General features: G+C 38.5%; 1 protein-coding gene across 1 annotated transcript in view; it reads left to right on the top strand.

Moving 5' to 3' along the window:
* Positions 1 to 20,274, top strand: part of TMEM135 (transmembrane protein 135) — a 156,302-nt gene extending 136,028 nt beyond the window's left edge. Inside the window, exons 7-15 of the mRNA XM_054654627.2 lie at positions 1,845 to 1,886; positions 3,175 to 3,321; positions 5,478 to 5,547; positions 9,451 to 9,618; positions 12,269 to 12,332; positions 13,026 to 13,102; positions 14,672 to 14,770; positions 16,246 to 16,313; positions 17,860 to 20,274. Coding sequence (XP_054510602.1) covers positions 1,845 to 1,886; positions 3,175 to 3,321; positions 5,478 to 5,547; positions 9,451 to 9,618; positions 12,269 to 12,332; positions 13,026 to 13,102; positions 14,672 to 14,770; positions 16,246 to 16,313; positions 17,860 to 17,992 — 868 coding nt within the window. The 3' untranslated portion in view covers positions 17,993 to 20,274. The remainder of the gene's footprint in view (positions 1 to 1,844; positions 1,887 to 3,174; positions 3,322 to 5,477; positions 5,548 to 9,450; positions 9,619 to 12,268; positions 12,333 to 13,025; positions 13,103 to 14,671; positions 14,771 to 16,245; positions 16,314 to 17,859) is intronic.
* The last annotated feature ends 2,866 nt before the right edge of the window (positions 20,275 to 23,140 follow it).

The raw sequence follows: 23,140 nt of genomic DNA, 5'->3' as shown, positions 1-23,140 counted from the left end.
CAGTCTGTGTATGGTTTTAATTTACTGGAAAAGTAGAAACTAAAGGCCTATTCATGAGCTGGCAGCTTGCAGGCATAATGTGTTGGACATCCTTCACTCAAAGGGCATTTAACTTACAGTCAGCTGCAGGTTTAAAATAAAACTTAGGAAACTGGACCATGGTACTGTGGATGAAGTGGGGTATATATTAAACCTGTGCATTTGGACTCTGGACTTCTGCCAGTCATTTACTGTGGTCTCTGGGCTAAGCTGATTTTTTCAGTCCATCATTTAGTTTTCAACCCATTTTTGAGTCCATGGTTCTGTAAAAGTGCTGTGACAGTGTTTCAGCTTCTGAATCGTATGTATGTATAAAGAATCACAATTAAAATTACTACATGTCTTTGGTTTCAAAGTTCTATGTTAATTAAAGATACCATGAGCAATTTTATTTTTTTGTATTTACCTCAACCCCTATACATCATAAAATATGTCACCAGTATTTTAACTGCAATCATTTTAAAAGACAAACTCTTTGCAATGATTTTTTTGGTGCTGTGTGTAACTGTGCACATGCTGACAAAACCAAGTCCTTGGAAACATATGTATTGAAGGTCGTAACCTTGGAAAGAATTTCCCAGGAGTGTTTAGTGCTGTGATGTCTTACCAGCTCTGCACCAGGCACTCCCCTGCCAGGAGAAAGCAAGACTTTCTTCATTTGTGAACGTCTTTGATTTGATGTTTTTCCTGCTGTTTGCGTGTATCCAACCATTGGTAGTACCTGTTGACACTTGCATGGAACCTTTTGGGAGATGGTGTCACCTGCTCTTGAACAGTGTGGGCACAGCACTTCCAGGGACAATGTGGTCTCTGCAGGTGGAAGGCAAAGGGTTGTCATCAGCTGCTTCTTTTTACAAAGCTTTTGTGACTGCTGTCCTGCCTTCCCTCAGAGTAGGGTTTCTCTTGAAATGGTGGTGTTGATAAGTTACTAGTTTGTGCTTTGTGCACTGTGTCAGGAATGCATTTTTACCATCACGTATTCCCCATACAATTCTACAAAAAGAAAAGGAGAGAAAACACAAATATCTCCTCTCTCCTATGCAATCAACATGGTTTTTCAGGAGGAATCAGTAGCAGCTGCAAGCTTCAGCTCCTTTCATTGTATCCTGGACAGAAAAAAAAGTCAATAACCCAAATCTTCCACAGCCAAATATGGGCTCCTTGCTGTGGTCATTCTTCAAAAAAGGAACCCTATAGTTGGTAAGAACAGATATGTATTATATATATATATACATACTATCAAGCTCAGAATCAGAGCAACCACTGACTGTATAATTTAAAAACTGGGACTTTCAGATTAAGAGTCTTCTTAAAGTAAGAAGCTGCAGAGATCAGCACTTTGCAAAGTACAACAGTTTATCTCAAAGTCAGAGAAGCTATTCCCTGCAGCTTTTCACAAGAGGGTGGGTGTTTCATTGAGATCCAACCCTCCTTTCTCTCCTTGCAGTAAAACTTCTCTTTTGTTAAACTCATCATGACTACTTTTCCATAAAGCAACAGTTCTTTGTCATCTTGCATTGTTGCCCTAGTGGTTCTGTTACCATCCTTTAAAAAATTCTCCCCTCTTGGTTTGGATAAAAAAGAGAAGCACTGGCATTTGATGCTGTGTCCTTTGTTTCAGAGATGTCCCAAGGCTGTGGTGACAACTGGGAATGAAGGATAACCACAGAGTTGTTGCAAACGTGCTGTTTTTTGTTAATGAAAAGCTGGTGTTCCTCCACAGCCCCTCTATTCCATATGTAATCTGTAACACTTTATATTGCCAGCAGCCCATTATAGAGAAATCTTTTGGTTTTGTCTTTCAGGTGCAAAGATGGCTTGAAAGGATTTACATATTCTGCACTAAAGTAAGTAAAGTTTCTGTGACTATGTAAGACAAGATTTTGAGGAATCATGCACAGTGGCAGTTGCATTGTAAGAAAAGATTATTCCTAAGAAAAATCATGCTGCTCTAAAATTTGTCCAATTTTTGGGTATACAACATATTTTGAAGAAGGCATAATCATAGAATCATTTGGGTTAGAAAAGACTTCTACGATCATCCAGTCCAACCTTTAACCCAACACTGACAGGTCCACCACTAAACCATGTCCCCAAATGCCACCATCTACATGTCTTTTAAACACATCTACTACTTTTAAGTACTTTTACAGACTTCCAGGGACAGTGGCTCCACCACTTCCTTGGCAGCCTGTTCCAATGCTGGACAATCGTTTCAGTGAAGAAATTTTTCTAATATCCAATCTAAAGCTCCTCTGGTGTAGCTTGAGGCAGTTTCCACTTTGTGTGCTAGCAAGAGAGAAATCCCTTCATATTTGTGACTGCTATTAAAGGAAACTCAGACATATGATTGCATGTTTTGGAAGGAGCACTTATCTTCTGTCTTTCTAAAACTGGGATTCATGATAACCCATATTTTTCCTGGAAGCAAATGGCTGCTGTGTTTTTACCTGGATCTTATTTGCCACATTACATAATGACAAAGTTTTTATATCTTCTTTACCCTTGGCTAGACTGCCAAGACTGCCAAGGTACAGTGTAACTTGGATTATAGTGCATGGTTTTAGGAAACATTTTGCCATTGTGTCCTCCCTTGCCATTGATACGCAGTAATTCTACATCTAAGATGAGCCAATATATTGACAATATCAACTTCTGGGTGAAGAAAAGAAGGCTGAAGATGAGGCCAAGCAAAACAAAGTTAGTGGTTTCAGTGGGAGCAAAAACATTTTGAAGATTCTGCAAAATGGATATTTTATAAAAATATTGTAGTAATTATCAACCTTTATGTAACCCCATTTTGCTGGAGAGAATTGAGATATTTCAAGTGCCTTTTTATATTCCTACTTAGTGCTCTTCCTTTGTCTGAGAGGTGGACTTCCCTATTAATGTTTTTGGTTTTAATTTTAAAAAATTCCCAGCATCAATTGTATCCTCTAGCTAAAGTATATCTTTAAATATATGTCAGTGGATTGATCTTCTCTAAAGAAGTATGAGGTTTGGCAGCTGTGTAAAATGGGTTTTTACACACCTGAGAGTAATTTCAATCTGATCTAAGACATAGGCTTATACAGGATTTCATGCATTTCTTTGAGTTATGTAATTGCTTTGTTCTGTTTTGCTTTTTTCTTTCAGGTTCATTGTAGGGAAAGAAGAAATTCCCACCCATTCTTTTTCACCTGAAGCAGCATTTTCAAAAACAGATAGAAAAATCAAGCATAGTGAAAAAGTATCACAGCCAATGAACATACTGGCACTAACAAAAAAGCTCATGGACAAAGTGTGAGTAAAAAAATCCAAAAGAAAAAAAAAAAAAAAAATTGAATCATTGTTATATAGAGCACTTTAATGTCTGTTATGTTGTATTTGACAATGTTTTGTAATGCTTCTGCTTTGCATTTCAGTGTTTTTCTGTTTCATTTTTACTAGGTAGTTAATAGTGGCAAATGATGAACTCTGGTGAAAGCAAAACTTGAAGACCTGTATGAACTTGCAACATGCAGTTGTCTAACAAGGGAGAGCAAATTCAGCCCATGATGAGTGCAGGATGGTGTTGCTTTTTCTGCAGTTTTCAGCAAAATCAGTTCATGGCATAGTTCTGCTGGAACTAGTGGTACTATGAAGGAGAAAAATTGCACAGCAGTAGATCTTACTTATGTCACCATAAGTGACTGTAACATAGTCTTTTGGGGGACCTACACCCCTGTATTGCATAAAGGAGAACTACCTAAAAAGAGGATTGATGGCACCTGGGCTGCCTCTGCTGTCTGGAGATAGGAAATTGCAAAGCAAAGAGTGAGTCTAAAACTCTTTTACACGAGGTCGGATCTAGACATCTGAAGTTAGGCAAGGTGGGTGTCCCCCTCTCTACAGGATCCAATTCACTCTCTTTTATGAGCTTAAAGAAGGGAGAGCAGTGAGCTTTTCAGTCTGATATGTTCAGACTGAACATATGACTTACTTCTGCTATGACTGATTCCTCTGCTTCATGCACACTGGATACCTCAGAGAGTCATGTATTTACAGGGAAGATGGAATCAAAAATGTGTTGGGGGTATATTCAGGTGACACCTGTGAATCTTCACTTCTGCTGACCTCTTCTAGAGCAGTTTTATGACCAAATCTCTACCTGCTCTCATGCAGGAGGGAGTCTTCCAAGTGCATTGTGTACTCAAAGTAGTGGTTTATTTTACTTGCTCAGATGATGAACAAACATGAATTGATCCCCATCACATGGTGACTTCCTATGATTTGCTGTGGGTTTTATTTGAAAAAGGTGAGGGAAGTCATCAGTGGTTTTTCAGGCATGACTGTATTAGACAGCAAAAGACCTACAAGGAAAAGACACCTCCAGCCATAATCAAATGCTTTTACCTCAATTGCTTGTGCCTGTTTTGTCTTAAATATGTGTGACTCAGTTTGCTAGAGATAGTTCATTGCTCTTCTGTTGTTGGTTAAATACAAGGATTGAAGATGGAGAAGAACAATTTTTTTAAGGTTTTGAAACTCCCAACTCAGACATTCAGCAAACTTTCAATATGGAGGTTTTATGCTCTCACTGGTTTCTCTTCCATATGGTTCTTTTCAATATAATTGAGTCTAAATGCCTGTAACCTGATAACATTCTCATTACAATTTTGCTACATAAACTGACCTCACAGATGATTTATGGCCATTAGACTTTATAGTACACAATTCAAAACTTCCAAGATATTTGACATAGTATATAAATTGTGTAATTCATTTTACATTAAATCTTAAATACTTGGATATAGCAAAATATAATGTTCAGACCCAGTATGAATTACTTATTTTAATTCTACATAATGCAGGGCTAGAAACTGTGCAATCCACACATCCCACCAGCCCAAGCCAGTCTGTTTTAAACACTCAAGGTCAAATTCTCAGTCCAAAGGAAGAGCTACATAAAAATCTACACTGCAGAAGAAATAGCCCAAAAGTGCGAGGCTTGTAATTGAGAGAAGGCTCACAGGGTGTGCATTAGTATGATCTGTATTGCCTTTCAGTGACCCTTACAGTGGTGTGAAAGATGAAAGGACACAGGCAACAGATGCTTGCTCAAATATCCTTCCAGAACCATGGAGCAGAGACAAACCAGGAGAGGTCACATCACTTCTCCTTGTTGACCACGGCAGAAAATTTGTTCTTTAATTTAGCATTTTATGTGTAGCATGGCAAGAGGTTGGATCCAAATAAGTGTGCAGACACTTTTTTCTTGGTGTACAACTAAAGTATTGTTAGTTTTTATTGTCCTTTTATTGCATCATAAAAGTTCACAGTGCCCTTCAGTGGGTAATGGGGAGAATGAGTGCTGGGCAAATAGCACTTTATGTATTTTTAGGCAAGAAAAATTTATGAAGTCTCTTGTTGCTGAAAACAGCTATGAGTTAATATGTGTTTCATTATGCTTTTTGCAGGTGCAAACATGGCCCAAGGCATAGATGCTGTAAACACTATGGAGATAATTGCATCTCATACTGTATTAAAGTAAGTGCAGAAAAAGTTGGATTGACAAACACTGGCAAAGAAGGGGTAAAAGTCAGGAAAAGCATATGCTTAGGAAGTGAGAAATGAGCCTGTTACTCATTCTTTTCTATTGAAAATGTGACAAGCCAGAAAACAGATTTTCTCAATTTAGGACGGGGCGGCGGTGAGGTTAAAGTTCTCTGGTCTTTCAGATTAGCTGTAGTGAATGAGTAACATAAAATGTGTGGGAAAAAATGGCCTAGCAAGCAAGGAACTTGTTTAACTATGTGATGCACTTCATGGCTGAGCCCACTTGTGAGTCCCCCCTAAATAAAGCACCTGGAATGTGCTGCTGTGGCAGGCAGCCCTGGTTCCCGTGCAGCTGCACGGCTCTGGAACGTCGCTGCTGGGCACCGGGTGCACTCCTCCAGTCGTTTATTTTAAGGGCTTGGGGTAATGAGAGATTGGTCACAGTTGCTACGCCCAGGAAGAGCTGTTTATCTCTGGTGGTATAATTCATCCTCCATTATTAATGTGATTGGTGCATTTTTTTTCAGAGAATTACTGTGCAGAAATTTGTATTAGCTGGCGTTGGGTTGGCACAGGTGGTACCACCTGCTATGCCTGTTTTGGGAGTTGGTAAGGCTCCAGAAGATCCCAATCCCTTAACAGTTGACCTGGTTTTATATATGGAGCAGCAAAAATGTATTTGAGTATCTTCAGATGCTTTTAATGCATATTACTTTCAAAAATAACTTTTTAAAATGTTAAAGGAACCCGAGGATGGGGAGGAAGGTGGATATTCAGGAATACACAACTTTTTCACTTATTGATTCAGCATAATTTTGTTTTGTTTTATATATCCTTAAACAGAATGAGGGAAGGAAAAAACCTAACTGATAATAAAGCTGAGTAAAGACTTGACGTGACAAAAAGTAAATTTTAAAAATAAATTTTTATAAGGCTGTTCTCTCTTTAGAGAAGACAGTTGTGTATTTGAAATATATTTCATTCTTGGACCTGTTCTCTTCAGTATTTTGATGTAAATTATTCATGACTACAATAACCTAGTGAGGAAGATATTGCTCAAGTGGCAGTCAGATCCTCCAATTTCCTGACTGTTCTGTGACTTTATTTAAATTAAAACATGAGTGAAAAAAAAAAATTATGTATTTATATTTTTAAAAGATACAAAATTCTCAACGTTCAGTTCTATGACTGTTCTTGGAGTTGATCAGTAACAACTGTCAGCTGACATGATTTGAGCATGTTTTTACAATTCCTTTTCTGTAATGGAGCTGTCAAACCTGATAACGATGTGATGAGCTGCTTATTGCCAAAACTTCCCCTCAGTTTTCCCTTACCCTCAAACAAGTTTTCTTCTCATTAATACATCTGTGCTTTAACTGCCATTTGCATGCTCTTCTTCTCCTTCACATTTAAATGCACATTAGCTCATTGACAGCATCATGGCTTTTACGTGATGTAACATTCAGTAGCGCCATACCACCTGAGTTCATTGACTTCCCTTCAAACTTTAAATACTTGAAATGCTTGGTTCTTGTAAGTGTCTGAAAAGAGCTGTGACAGAAGCAGTGGAACAATATTTTTCCTCTTTAGGATTTTGCTTGTTTACAGTGAGGAGCCATTAGCCAGCACTAGAAGTCCAGTTGTCTGTTTCTTCTGCTGGTGCTGCATACAGGACCAGATAACTCTCCAAATTTACTGGTGACTAGGGTGACCTCAAAGAAGGTTGTAGGATCATACAGTGGTTTGAGTTGGAAGGGACCTTAAAGCATTCCAGCCCCCCTCCTATGGGGAGGGACACCTTCCACTATAGCAGGTTACTCAAAGCCCCATCCAAGCTGAGCTTGAGCAGTTCCAGGAATGGGGTATCCATGACTTCTCTGAGATAATTTTTATGATTGTAGTTTCAAAGTTCTGTCTCTTGAAGGAACGTGGGCTACTATATACCCAGAATAAACATTGAATATCTTAATTAATTGATTTTAACTATCTTAACTAATTCCTCATATATTGCAACAGGTTGACTGAATTTATGGTATGTTTCTGAACTCTGTTTATATGCACATGTGCTCTTCTGAATTTGAGTTATAGCAAGTATCTTGAATGTATTAAGAAATTTGTTTCTCAAAAGCAGAAAGGTTTATTCAACAAATTCTGGGGATATGTCATTACACTGTGCTACTGTTTCCGGCTGATCTGAGCTCCAACTCAAAATCTCTGTGGAGAAATGGCTCTTAGCAGAGTTTTCTTTGCTCACTTGTGTTTATTACAGTGCCCTGCATATGCTCTGCTGTGTACTACATCCATTTTTATTGGATGTCTTTTTATGGAAGATAAAGGTTACAATACTGTACATGGATTATAAGATATAATGCTTCCTGTGACTGTGAAAAAACACCTGTAGGTGTGATATGATTTCACCTGGTTGAAGTAATGAGCTAAATAGAGATATTTTGCACAATACTTGGTATTTCATGGGCATCAACACTAAACCTCAATCCTGTGGTTCAGCGCTTCTAATTTGGTAACTAATAGGAATAAAATCAGGGATGTGTTTGAGGATTTAGCCAGTTGTAATTTAAATGTTTCTTCACCCCACCGAATTCACCTTTGCTTGGTAAAAACATTAAACACACCATTCTGTTGTTTCTTGTATTGGGCTTTGTTCATCACTGCTGGGTTTAGGACATTTTCTCCTTCTTTTTTTTTTTAATTGGAATTAAGGAATGGAATTTTTTCAATCAAATAAAATATGCTGTTGTATTGTTGGATGACTTATTTTCTTCCACTTGATTCTCATAAACCACTTCTTGAGTAGCAAGAAGAGTAATTGCTTCAGGAAGAGTTTATTACTGGATATAACCACAATAATTTTTTATGAGCTTTATGATGCATTATAAAGTTCTTTAGGAGGCAAAAAATGGTTTGAGTTTCTGAGTTTGAAAGGTTGCTCAGTCAAACCCTCTGCCAGATTTCCTTGTCACTGGAATTGTGTCCCTGTAATTGGTGCCTGCCTTATTTGCAGGTGAGTGCAGAAATGGTTTTCACATAAAGAGTCTTCCAGACAAAAACTGGGTAAAATTTTTTCAGAATTATTCAAAAAGGTTCACCTTAGGGTAAGAATAATGGTAGGAAGCATTGGAGAAAGTTAGAAGAAACTGGGGAGAATAATTTGGAAAAAAAGTTGAGTCTGGTTTTGTGTCTTGTTAAAAAAGAAAACAGGTCCTTATCCAAGGTGGAATAGTAAGTAAATTCTTTGGAACCCATTTTATCCCTTCTCAGTAGCTCTGCTTAAGAAGTCCCTTCCAGTTTCTCCCTTTCCCTGCCTTGCTGCAGGCATCCCACAACCTCATGTTTGGCTGAGGAAAGGTCCGTGAGCATGTGCCAAGCCACCAGGGTTAACTTCTAATTCTCACACTTTCTGAATTTTATTTTTGGTGGACTTTTTCCTCCTTACTGTTTTCTTGAGACATTTGAGTACAGAAGCGTTCATTTTTTTCCACTGCATTGCTTTCCTCTATAAACCTCTATAAACCCATATGCGGTTAAAAGCTGGTCAGTAAGCTAGAAATGAAGTCATCAGGATTATTGCAAAGGACAAAATTTTGGAGTAGAATAGAAGACTTTTTCTTGAGACCTTTCAGAAATTCACAGAAATTAAAGAAGAGTCAATTGTCTGTGATTTTACTGCATTTGCTATTTTACAGGGTAACTGGGAAAAAGAAAACTCTTGTGTTTGAAGGTGGGGGTAGAATACATTTATGTGTTTACATATTACCTTCAGAGTGGGTTTTAAACTATTTGATGTCAAAAATAAAACCTTCTGTAGAAGCTTTGGCTTTTCCTTTTCCAGAATTTGTGGTTTCTTACCACAAGATCTCTATTTCTTTTCTCTAGGGCTTCATTAGGATGTTTAGCATTGGTTACCTGATCCAGTGTTGCCTTCGGATTCCTTCAACCTTCCGGCATCTGCTTACACAGCCATCACGGCTACTTTCCCTCTTCTACAACAAGGAAAATTTCCAGCTTGGAGCTTTTCTGGGATCTTTTGTCAGTATATACAAAGTAAGTTTGTAGCATACAGAAATGACAAATGCTCTGGTTTTTATTTCACTTTTCAAAATATCACAAAGAGCTAAAAAGTCAAGCTGCTTAATGGTACTGGTGCTGTTTCCTACAGCATGTTACTGACAAATTTTATACTATTGCAGTAATCACATTGTAAATAGAAAGCTGTTCTTCCATTCTGTGTGTTTTTTCTGTAATTTCTAAATAAAACTGATGGATTTTGCAGCTTGTTTTCAAGATCAGGAGATAGAGAGTACTTCAAAAAAAGTGAATTCAGATTTCAGAGGGATTTGCTGCTACACAAAAGCATTTTCATGCAGGCACAAGTAGTGACTGCAGTAGCCTCTGTGTTGCCAGAGAGAAGCCATGTGCAGATTTTGTTGGTTCACATATCTGGAATTCTTACTTGACACTGAATAGCAGGAGACTGCAGAACATACAGCATGTATGAGGAGATACTGCACTTACTGCTTGGAAGTGTATCCTTTCTACCCCATTATAAGATGACAGATTGTGAACTGATATGCATTCATACAGCATTGTTGGAATTAATCAATTTATGTTTATTTATGCCAAAAGAGAATGTGGCAAAGCACCTGCCCTAATGCAGAGTAGCACTTCAGCACAGTGCAGTGCTGAAGTGTCTTTTGCACTTTTGTATTCTTAATCATATGGCATTTTCCAGCTACCACTTTATTTGTTCTGCAAATTCAAGATCATGCTGTATTATTTCAGGGTAAATGTTATTTACCTAAAAATAAAAAAGGAGGTCTTAAACGTAAGTAAAACAGCACTTCACTTGATTGGTAATTAAATTGAGACAATAATTTGTAGGTTACAGAGTCTAAATTTTTTCATAGCAAAGTGCAAATGAGCTGTTCAGAGTTTACTTGAAAATTAATTTTTTTCTTAAACTTTAAGAAAAAAGCCTTTAGAGAAGAAAAGAAATTAAATTGCAAAAGCTAAAATGATTTTGATGTGTTTAAAAGCTTCAATTGAGAGGTGCAGTTCAGCCCAGTGGATACTCATAAAATGAGGGTGACATATTCTGACCTTTTTTTACTATTTTTTAAGTATGTACTCAGCACTGATGAGGCCACACCTTGTGTCCTGTGCTCAGTTCTGGGTCCCTCACTGCAAGAAGGACATTGAGGGGCTGGAGCGTGTCCAGAGAAGGGAAATGGAGCTGGGGAAGGGTCTGGAGCACAAAACTGGTGAGGAGCAGCTGAGGGAGCTAGGAGTGTAGCCTGGAGAAAAGGAGGCTCAGGGGTGACCTTATCACTCTCTACAACTGCCTGGAAGGAGGCTGCAGCCAGGTGTAGGTCAGTCCGCTCTCCCAGGTAGAAACAGGACAAGAGGAATTGGCCTCGAGTTGCCCAGGGGAGGTTTAGATTCGATAGTAGGAAATCTTCCTTCACTTAAAGGGTTGTCAGGCACTGCAAAAGGATGTCCAGGGAAGTGGTGGAATTGCCATCTCTGGAAGCGTTCAAAAGGTGTGTGGACTTGGCACTCAGGGATGTGGTTTAGTGGTGGACTTGGTGGACACTAGGTTAACAGTTGGAATCGATCTTAAATGCCCTTTCCAGGCTAAATGATCCTCCAATTCTATGATCTACTATATGTTATTGTTTGCATTTCATAACTTACACAAATTTTGGTTACATTTTATTTTTCTTTCAGTCTAAATAGGCAAGTAGGGCAGCAAAAATTCTAGTCACTCAAAAAAATTGGACCATGGCAAAAAAAAAATTAAATGCTTGGTGTGTTTTGGATCCAAGGGATATGCAGTTCTACTTTTTTAGATTAATGTGTTTTCCTAGTTCCGGAATTTATTGGATGCATGAAAAAAATCTCTCGAGGTTTGGTATGTAGTTGAAAAAAACCTTTATCATGGGAAAGAGTCTAGCAGGTACAGCAAATGAGGATGATATGAATTCAAGATTAGCTTTGGTATTAGATTGGAATTCAAATAAGATTAATTTGACTAATTAGATTAATTAGACAAATTTAATTTAATCTAACTCCAGTTTTGAAAGAAATGGCAGCAGTAAATTGTAAATTTAAGACACTGAAATGTTACGGGTACTATGTCCAGCTCTCTGGACTTTAGTATCACCAGTGCTTTTAAAAAGCTTGTTCTTCAGTTTTGTTGATTTCTTGTGGTTTTGTTGATGTAATTTAGTGTTTTTTGATGTGGTAAAGATTACCTAATCAGACCTAACATGTCTCAATAATAAAAGTTTCTACAGCTCTTAAGAAATTACAATGGGGTTTTTACATTTCTCTTACAAGACTCAAAACATGGGAAAGTTTGCCTGCTCACTTATCAAGTAAATTGCCTTTTATTGTAACAACCTTACCAAGAAGAAGAAGAATACATTATCCCTGGAAGTGTTCAAGGCCAGGCTGGATGGGGCTCTGAGCAACCTGGTGTAGTGGAAGGTGTCCCAGCCTATGGGAGATGGAACGAGGTGATCTTTAAGGTCTCTTCCAACCCAAACAATTTAATGATTCTGTGATTATGGGTATTATCACACTACATTCTTAATTCATACTGTGTGCTATATGACTAGCTTATAAGGAATAGCTACAGTCTGTGTGTTATAAGAAATAAGTAGGGCTAAGCTTGCATTCTGTTCACCTGCAGGGTACAAGTTGCTTCCTGCGCTGGGTCCGAAACCTTGATGATGAGCTTCATGCACTTGTAGCTGGTGAGTCCATGGAAAGTTTGTGTTGTATGTGTTGGGACTCTGCAAGTATTCCTCTTGTCTGTCCTCCCATTCCATTTTCAGACTTCTGTGATGAAAATAGGACTTTGTTCCTATTCCTGTGTACATCAAGATTGTGTCAAAGTGACAGTGATGTTTCAAGTAGTGTCAAGGAAAGAGTTGCAATTAAAATTGTAAGGCAAATTCAGTCAAATGTGGAGTTTATGGTCAGCTCCAAGGACAGTATATTACGGTGTGCATAAATATAAACTTGTCCTTTAATTTGCAGCTGTAGACATGTGAGATGAAAGTACTCACTCTTCCGTATTCCACAGAATACACATTGAGCTCCACTGGGTCCAAAGAAAGATGCTTTTACCATGAAATGTGTAAATGAAGGGTGAGGCCCTTCCCTCATGTGCATCTGTCACATGTTGGAACCACAGAGGTCTCTCATCCCATAGAAACCAGAGAAATTTGACAGTGTGCTCCTGAGTACAGATTTGTTTCAGCTTTCTGAGACTTTCTCTTTTTAGTGCTACAAACCATATTTGGGCAGCAAAAAACCATCACTGAACTGTGCTGTCTGTAGCAGCAGAAATAAATAGTCCTGTGCAGTGTTTGTTGGGCTGACATACAACGGTGACCTTAACAACGCAAACCACAACCTTAACAATGCTTTTCTAATTGTTACAGGGTGTCTAGCAGGAATTTCTATGATGTTTTACAAAAGTACAACTATCTCTATGTATCTGGTGTCTAAATTAGTAGAGGTAAGTTATTATCCTCCTAAAGGAGGTCTTCATTTCATCTATTTTTCAAGGCAGAAGAAAAGAAAATTAACGTCAGGGGTTTTATCAGGCAATTCCAGTAAAATACAAAGTTGTATGGTGATGGTGTTTCACTACCTGTGTGCCAAGAGGCAATGCTGCCATGTGGTCTCATGTCTTTCTTACTTTCTTTTCTTTGACTAATTTTAAATGTCCTTTATCCACCGGTCTTCATGTATATTCTCCACAAAGTTTTTTAATCTCCTGACAACCCTTTGCTTTGTAGTTTTTGCAGATTTTTTAAATCAGAAAGTTCCAAGAATGTCTTTTCTGCCAGAAACATAAATCAGGCCTAGTCTTTAATTGCAGATTTATTGCCAAAAGCTGCAGCTTAACTTCCTGCCTTTGTTCCCTTACTTTGGCATTCAACAGTCTAAGATAACTCAAAATAGCTTACGTTTTGGTCTATAGCTGAAGTTGTTTGTCACTGTAATACAGCTGATTGAATTCCCAGCTTTGGAATGAACTTTGTTCCGATTACTATTCTTCAAGCTTGAATTATTTCTCTGAACTTGTTAAAATTAGGAGCCCAGGAAAAAAAAATAGTTACAGAGTTTGGGTATGTTGATTATACTTTTCTAACCAGCATTTGATTTCTGACTGTGATTTTTCCAGAAAATTGAGACTTAGTCATGGTTAATTCCCCAACACCACCACTGGAATGAGTTGATAAGGTTCTTTCACAATGCATCATACCTGAATCACATATTTCTCCTGCAGAACTTGAAGGCCTTGTTCTCTAGTGATAATTATCCACCTCCATTACCAGAGCAGAATTAGTTTTAAAGAACATAAAAAGAAGAAACTTTTTTTTTTTGTTACACATAAAATGAAATGTAAAAAGGGAAGATAGTCTCTGTTCCTCCTCCTGGTTATCCCAGACCAAGCTATGAAGGCAGTTGGTCATATAAAGGCAAATCTGAGTTATCCATAATGACTTTTAGAACTCCAGCTGTAAAAAACCAGTATTATCTTGTATTGCTGATGCTTTTCTGTGGACTTTGAAACATCTTGGCTATGGTGAAATAAGAAAAGCGCTGTGTGTTCTTTCTTTTTTTTTTTTTTACTACTTTTATCATCTTATGCAAGCCAAGGGTAACTGACCAAAGAGGCGTGTGCTGCTTTGCAAGGTCAGGCTGTGCTCAGGAAAATAAACTGTACATGTTTTCTCAGAAAGTAAAGTATGTGATTTCAAGCTGTTTAAGAACAGTGAATATTCACTTTGTTGGAATAGTTATTGCATTGTTCTTTTGATTTTTTAAAATGAAGAATTTAACGGAGCAAACTTTCCCCTTTTTATGTTTAGGTTCTGTAACACCCAAGCTGTTGCTAGTCCTGTTCTGTGCAGTAATAGCTTCTTATTAGATTGATCTTGTGCAACATCTATAATCTATTTTAATCAACATCACATTTGTGGGCATATAAAAAAATATAAAGTCGGCATGGTTTTTTTTAAAGGTAAAATAAAAAAGTAATTTTGTTGCATTCAACATTTTTTGTTTATTTTTATAGACTATATACTTCAAAGGCATTGAAGCAGGGAAGGTTCCCTATTTTCCTCATGCAGACAGCATCATCTATGCCATTTCTACATCGATATGCTTTCAGGCAGTAAGTATGTTCTCTAACACAGCATGAAATTCTTTACATCAAATGTTGAATGAAAAGAGGAGCACAGGGAGATAGTTCTGTAGAAAAGATGGTGAGATGTAGTGATTCACAGCATCGTGCTCCTGCATCCTGGGCCTCCTGCATCCTGGTTTTGAGTGTCACTGGGGGAAGGTCAATCCTAGGACTCAGTTTCTCCTTTGCTTACAGCTGAATACATTTTACAAAACATTGAATTCTTTGGAAAGAATCTTAAATGCACTCACCCGGAAGATGAACATTAATGTATGAACTTCCATGAGCATGTGAAAGGACAGTTTTTCAAGTAGGCAAACAGTATAAGACAATATTTTATGTTTTTTTAAATCAACTAAAAGTTTCCAGTCACTTAAATTAATATTGCCTAATTGAAAAAATCTGCAAAAGTAGTAAAAACACTGAAGTGCTCCATTTGACACAAGCAGTAGTACCATTTTTTGTACTTCTCAAGTTAGCTACATGCCTTGAACCTCAGTCCTTTTATTGTCTGCATCAGCTAGAAAATCAACTTTTCAGTGCTACCCAAATAGCTCTACTATTCTACTACATCTCACAGTTTCTAAACCTTCTGCTGAAACATCCCTGCATGAACTACATATTCTCTGGACCTCCATAACTATTTGTATTTTTTGTGCCCCCCGATAAAGAGAATATAAAATGACCCTAAAGCAATCTTCTGCAGTCTTGTGCTTAACAGGACGTTCAAGAGACACTCCTCCTCCTCATTCTTCCCATGTACTTGGGAATAGCTCTAAGTCTAGTATCAAAGTGAATTGATATTTTGGTGCTTGGGATGTGCCTGAAGGTCTCCAAAATACTCTTGACAGGGACAACTGCGTGAGACTAACAGACAAAAAGTTCATGTGAGAAAAGAAGGTTTTTTTGGTTACTTAATAACTAACTGGAAAACTAATCTAAGACTAGAAACAAATTGCTAGGTTTAGCAGGAGGAAGGAAGGAGAAATTAGAAAAAGGATCTACGCTGAGATGTTTGTTATTCTCTATATTTCTAAGTGGCCTAGAAAAGTAATAGAATAGAGAGAAGACATGGATTTTGAATGTATGACATTATTTAAGATAATGTAGCATGAAATATAAATATGACTACAAGAAGTGGTGGATCACAAAATGCAGAATGGGTAGGGGATTAAGTAGGAGGTAAATTTGGCATCCACCAGTCCAGAGTCACGTACACAGGAATAATGATTGTTGTTGCTTTCTCTGCGATGAGATGTAAGTTAATTGTCACCAATGGTAAAATACTGTATTCTGGGAATATTTGTCTGTGCTGGTGGTGGTCAGACAAGCATTGAATTCAGCAGAGAGCAGTAAAAATGAGTTCCATAACAATCCTTTTGCTGATTTTGGCTCCCTAATGTAGCAGATGAAGCTTTTGCCTGACACTGTCAGCTGGCTCTGACAGAATCCTCTCCTTGCAGGCTGTCATGGAAGTTCAGAACCTGAGACCTTCATACTGGAAATTTCTTTTACGACTAACAAGGGGCAGGTATGTACTCAGGGGTGTGTTCTGACTTGTCTAAACCTGTCATTGATCATACTCAGCTTTCTGTGTTATTCACTGCCAGCAGCAGAGTGCTACAAGTACATGAGGGCTAACTTCCTGTGGATTTACTTTGCTTTTCAAGTGGTTTCCAGTACCCTTGAAGTTCTTGAAGTTCTGCTGGACTGACATTGCTGGGTTTAGTGTAATGACAGGAGCAAACTGCTCTAGTGAAGACTATTTAGCAGATGAGTATTTTACTAGAAGCCTTTTTAGCCCACCCTATGGAGGGTGGGATGCTTTCAAGTTCTATTGGAATATGAAGAATCCAGTAAATGACTGTTGAAGAAATCAGTATGTACAGTGATTGATAACATGGTATTATTATGGGTTTAAAAGCATTACTGGAAATGTCAGAATATCTCCTAAGAATACTTGAAAGTTTCAGTACTTTTTTTTAAACTGTTTCAGTTGGGAAAGGGGTTTTTTTTCTTGGAAAGCTAATGAAAAATTTTCACTGATCATAATCATAAATATGCACTGTAATATCATAGTGGATGTTTTTCCTCTTTGCTGCAGGAATCTAAAAAACTTTCTTTTAAAAAGACATCTTGCTGTAACTGACTTACAAAAATACAGTTTAGTGAAGTGTACACTGTTATACTGATGCAGTGTGTGGCAGGAACAAGGCATCCAAATCTTGATCAGTTTATGAATGGGGTTATAAAAGGTAATGTTTCTCATGACAACGAGCTCTCCAGGCTGTAAAAATAGAAGTGAAATCAGAGGTCAGTCCCTGGAGCATGTTAAACCTACACTCCCTGTGGCACACACACAGCATAGGAGGTGATTGAATACATTGCAAGATTTAGTGGGAAGCTTCCTTGGGATGCCTGGAGGCAGTCCTCAGGCAGCCTCTGAGGCCATACAAACATGATACAGGGAATGATGTCAGCACAGATGTCCAATTTTGGCTGCATTTTTTCATTTTGTACTAATCCTAAGCTTGCCTTAATTGAAGGAGAGGAAGGAATACAAATTCTATTCTGCTCATTTATTTTATCTGAAGTAAATCCCTCTAATAGTAATTTTGACACTCTCTCCATAAAGGCAATTTCTTTTGATATTTCATACGCTTTTCATTCCATAGTTGTGAAGAACAACAAAATGGAAATAGGTTGTAACACCCAGAAAATTGGCATCCAGACTTGGGCAGGCAGGGCCACAGTTTGCTCTGAAGTGAGAGAGAACAGTAGTATATTTTGGTTTGACCTTTTTTTTTGTGGAATTGAAAGTAAAAGGGGACCCTTCCCCTTTTTCATAAGTTGCATTTTTGAAGTACACTAACACAAACAATATTAGCCACATTTTTCAAATGCAATTTTTTATAAGAAATCGTTATTGCCTGAGGTGAAAAACTTTCAATATCTTAACAATGCAGGCTGAAGCCTATATGTCAGAGATTTTGGTAAACTTTCATGACATGAAATAATTTTATTTTTCATAAGTAAGTGAGTCATGCATTCATACTTTCTTGTCTTTTCTTTTTCAGGTTTGCTCTCATGAATAGGAAAGTTTTAGATGTGTTTGGTACTGAAGCATCTAAGAACTTCAAGGATTTCACACCTAAACTTGACCCAAGATACACAGTTGTGCCACCAGAGCTACCACTGGAGCTGTCTTGAACACGACAGTGTGGCTCGACATTGAATGTGATCAGCATTTTGTCCTGAAAAGTTAATTAACTTGACAGTCGTATATATGGAGGAGGACTAGGGCTCCACTTCAGTATTACTTCAATGAGAAAAGCTTTTTACCAATCAGAAATACTGAAGCTTTGCAGGGAGGTGTGGCTTAATGATTAAGCCCCTTCCATAAGCAGAAAACATTTCTGGATTGCTATAGTTTGTTGACAGTATGGTAGAATCCTGAATGAATTAAACAAATGAGTAATATATTTAGAGAAGAGAAGTAAAACATAAATATGCTTCATAATTTCAAAAATTCCATAGTTCATACCAGTAGAATATTTCTTGGTAAAACTAAAAGTAATTCTTAATTTAGAAATGAAGACAATTGGCATAGTTTGGGTCCAAAATTTTACCTGATCTTAAAAAGATTGCAGTCTGGTGAAAATGCCTCCCTGATTTTTCAAATTGCGTCACTGATTTGTCTCAAAAGAGCCACCATCCCCTCATTAGTTAAAATTAGCGTATTTTTTCACAGCTGTGGTTGCAAAATAAGGCATTCCTTAGGAAAAGAAAATGCATATTGATTCAGAAATCACATTCCAGGGCTGTAAATTCCTCTGATGACACAGATAACAGGCAAGGAAAACAAGAAGGTGGTTCTGGTGGCTGCTGTGCGCCGAGGAGCGGAGGGTGTGGTGGTCAGCATCTGCCAAGTGGAAAAGGACGCAGCTGGCAGAGGAAGGAATGAAACATTCCAGCCTCTGAGATGGTGCTGGAAACAGCAGACAGTTACAAAAATAAAAAAGCCAAGAACAAAACAAAGCAAAACACCCACCCGCCTCCCCTCTCCCCAGATAAAATATACTGAAGCAAAATGTTTATTTTTGAAAGGGTTTGACGTTGTCACCTTAGATGGCATTGGGTTGTTTGTTGGGCTGCAGTACCAGCCAGCATTTCAAGCATTTCTTTGGAAGAGAACTGACCCCTGAGGTTAGGCTGTTGGAGAGAACAGTTTTGACAATCAGATTAATAGTCTTTTTTCCTTGTTATTGGTGAAGAGTGGTTTTCCACCAGGCTATCGGACTCACGACTGGCACAGTTACATTAAATTTTATATGGTACTCAATGCAAATAACTACCTACACAAAGTCCATCTCATTTTTACAGTACATATTTCTGCAGATTTGTGTTCCAAAGTGAAACCTTGACATGCTAATTGCTTTTTTTTCCTTTGCTTTTTTGAGCTTTTTTAATTATAACCCATTCAGGTGGTGCTGAATGGTGTTCATTACCCTAGAAGTTAATGAGAAGATGAACTATATTCACATTCAACTGAAAAAATGGAAAAGAAGCGAGATGAGCCAGGGAAATGGCAGTAGGTTTGCATGTATTTTAAAAACAAAAAGAAAAAAGAAGAAATCAGTGTTTTATTGGAAGTCTTTTTCAGATAATATGAACCGGACTAATTAGTAGACTCTTTGTCTTGTAACACTGTAATCTTACCCCAGCCATAACCATATTTTAATTCCAATTAGCTGAATTTCTTACTATTGAATATACTATCAAATATACATTTTTATCAAATTTATTGTCTTGATAATTTTACAAATTTGTGCACAAAATCTGCTTCTTCATCAGCTACACTAACAGTGATGTATCGTCACTGTTACTAAAGGTGCTTCATCCTTTTAAACAGTGGTTGTCCATTTAGTGTGACTAAAGTTCTGCAAGCTAGTTTGTACACAGTATTTTGTTGCTTGGAATTATATTAGAATTCCTCAAAAGGAAAGAAAAGTTAATTGAACAAGAACTTTAAAAGGATTGTAAGAGATTTGTAGTGTTTTTCCACTGGAATATGGTCTAAAGTATTTGACCTTGTAAAGTCTGAGAAGTTATATATTTTAGGTGGTATATTAGAACTCACACAATATATTATGAATACTTTCTAGTGTAACAATATACCATTCTCAAACTTAAAGATATTTTATAGATGGATTAAGTTTCTCCACTGGAATGACAATTGTGATTGTTTCGCTATTTGAGGGGTTTTTTTGGGAAAAAAAATCCAGGAACTACATCTCAGCAGCTAAATAACAGTTTTGTCTATGTTTCTTGCTTCCAAAATTCACAGTTGTTTCAAGTTATTTTCATGTAATATAAAGAGAAATTAAAAATTTTTAAATTATTTTTATTCAAATTGAATATATGTAAGAGAAAAATAAAATAAAGTCCTAATGTTCTTCCCAATAATAAACAGTTGCTGCTTTAAAAAGTGACTTTTTTGGTCACGTTGTTAATAAGCTCTCTGGAGTTGTAAGTGAAATGAAGTCACAGGATCATACAATGGTTTGGGTTGGAAGGAAAGGCCATCTAGTTCTAAAGCTCCCTGCCATGGGCAGGGACACCTTCCACTAGACCAGGTTGCTCAGAGCCCATCTAACCTGGCCTTGCATGTTTCCAGGGATGGGGCATCCACCATCTCTCTGGGCAGTTCCTCACCACCCTCCTTGTAAAAAGCTTCTTTCTATATCTAATCCAGAGGACTCTTCTTCAGTTTGCAGGCATTAGCCCTGGAAGTGATTCCTGGTGGTGAAGGAATGCCGGGAATGTGACCATGCATTTAAATTTGTTGCAAAATAAAGTCTTAATGCAATGTCAGTGAAGAGTGTCTTGGTTTGGAAAGACAGGAGTCTGCTAAGGAAGGCAGGAGCCTCCCCTGCAATGGAGAATGTAAACCCTCCCCACCCCTCTGAATTGCTATAAACTTTAAATTAAGGGGCTCTCAGGCAAAAAATACGGGAGCAGGAAATAACAGTTCTTTAATAGGGAAGAAAAAATAAAAAGATAAAATAAACCATGCAGTACACTAGAACAACACTGACAGAGTCGGAACCCAACCTGACACCCTGTGGGTCAGGGTGTTGGTGGCAGTCCAATTGGAAATGTGGCTGCAGTCCTCCTGAAGTGTCAGGTGTGGTTCTGTTGGAGCAGGGGGTCCTGTAGAGAAGAATGTATTCTTCCTCTGAAGATCCAGTAGAAGTAGAGGCAGCTGCTGTTCCTCTGGGGAATCCAGTGGAGAAAGCCGTGCTGGTGTCTCAAAACCTCTGGATTATATCTGGGTAGCAATGCTTGGCTCCTCCCTCTGGGTGGAGCATCTCACAATGGGATGTTACAGTTCTTATCAGTCATGCACTGACATTCAATAGTCTGTTATCAGATGTCCCCTCCTGAGGGAGGGGTGATTGTGGTCACTCAAAGAGAGAGATAAAGCAAACTGCCCACTTGACAAAAGATAATCCGCCATACAGATGGTAATGGAATACATTTTGCATTGCAATCTGGAGCAAAGAGATAACACCAGAGCTGTTCAGCTGGCAGCTTCAGCTCTGCACTTCCGTGAGTAATGAGGTGAGGTGAGTTGATGTTACTGTTTCTTTTTCAAACAGAGCAAACCAGGTGTCCTGATGTGCGGGCAGGGAAGAGCCGCACAGCCTGAGCTCTGCCTGCCGGGTGGCCGGATGGTCAGGCCACATGGGACTGAAAGACCAGCCCTTTCTGCCTCCTAATGTTCATCATCACAGGATGGTGGCTCTCTGGTGATGCCAAACTTCCTGCAAAAGTTTATTTCGCAGAGAGGAATACAGGGGTAGGTGGGAAGCGGTGGGTCAACCTGAAATGTCACATTTCTGCAGTAGAGGTTTGGGTGTCCTTAGGGAGTCTGCTCAGGGCAACAGTGCTTGGCTCCCTGCAGGCATCTCAGGAGACTGCTGCTTCTTCACCCATGGCTCTCAGAAACAAGCATGGCCTATGGCTTAGTTCTTCATCCCTCCCTCACCTCTGCTCATCCCAGTGCTGGGTCATTCCCCTTTGTGAGTTTCCCTTCCTTTTTTCCAAGCCACTGTGCTTTTGCCTATGTTTGAGGACATGGGAAAGTTTTTTTACAGATTCCTGATGACATCCCAGGTAGAATAGTCTGCTGTGGTCTGAGCCCAGCCTTATGCTCAGATTCAGAACAGCTTGTGTGCAGCTTCAATTGACAAGTCTGTCAGGGGAAAATATTTCTGGACAAGTGGTCCTTGAGTGTGCGTGCACTGACAAGGCACAAAAAGGTAGCTAGAAAATCCATGAGGATTATACTGAGGTTTTATGATTTTGAGGATTTTTTTTTACACAACTGCATTTAACATGGGGGAAGAGGCAGGGCCCAGGCTTTCTGTGTCTGGACTCAATGGTTTTAGAGGTCTTTATCAACTTACGTGATTCTACACTAGTGTTATGAGCCCTTGCTCTGGTGCAAAAGCACAGGAGTAGGGGGATGTAGCAAAATGCAGTTCCCAGCAGTGAAGGCATTTTGGTGGCTGTAGCTTTATGCCTAAATATTGGTCCAGAGGTCTCCATTTCCAGATTGGTTTTTCTCTCAATTTCCAGGGGAAGGGTGCCTCACTAGTCACCTCCTTTGACAAAACCAGTACATTTTCTCTCACGCCTTTGAGAATGCAACAGAAAAATATGACACTTTTCCTTGAGCTATGCAGTTACATGGGTTTTTCTTACTATTTAGTAGCAGATCCTGGATGTTTTATTTATCCTGTTCATACATTAAGATTTAAGGCATTATTTTTTCCCCCATAAGAAGCCTAAAATTGCCATTGTGGATATACTGGCAAAATCACCCAGTGCTCTTCCTTGCCTTTAGCCACACTGGAATGGGATCACTTCACTCAGGACACAGCACTCACCTTTTGCAGCAGATGGATTATGTCCTTCCATCTCCATCAAACAGGACACTTGCTTTACCAACATGCTGCTTTGAATATGGCAAGCAGAAATGTGAACTAGAGCCCACTTTAATCTCAAGGACCATTTTTTTTTCCCTGGCACAGGCCAGGGAGATTTCCACTCACTAATTAAAATGGAGAACAGTCAGAAGAATTTTAAACACTAATGCCAAAATTTTATGCAGGGTAGAGGAGTCTGGTTGGAAATCCAGGCGAATGATTAATCTCCTCACGCTGATGGAATCCAATGGATGCTTTTTCCCTTGAGCTGCCACAATGGAGAGATAAAAGATGCTGCTGGCTGTTGGAGCAGGAGCTGATGAGACTGTGCCCAGGCCTGCTTGAAGTTTACAGAAGACCTGAT

The sequence above is a fragment of the Agelaius phoeniceus genome, chromosome 2 (genome assembly GCF_051311805.1).
Source record: "Agelaius phoeniceus isolate bAgePho1 chromosome 2, bAgePho1.hap1, whole genome shotgun sequence".
Lineage (NCBI taxonomy): Eukaryota > Metazoa > Chordata > Aves > Passeriformes > Icteridae > Agelaius > Agelaius phoeniceus.
Note: the sequence above shows the minus strand (reverse complement) of the source record. Positions and strands in the feature narration are given on the sequence as shown.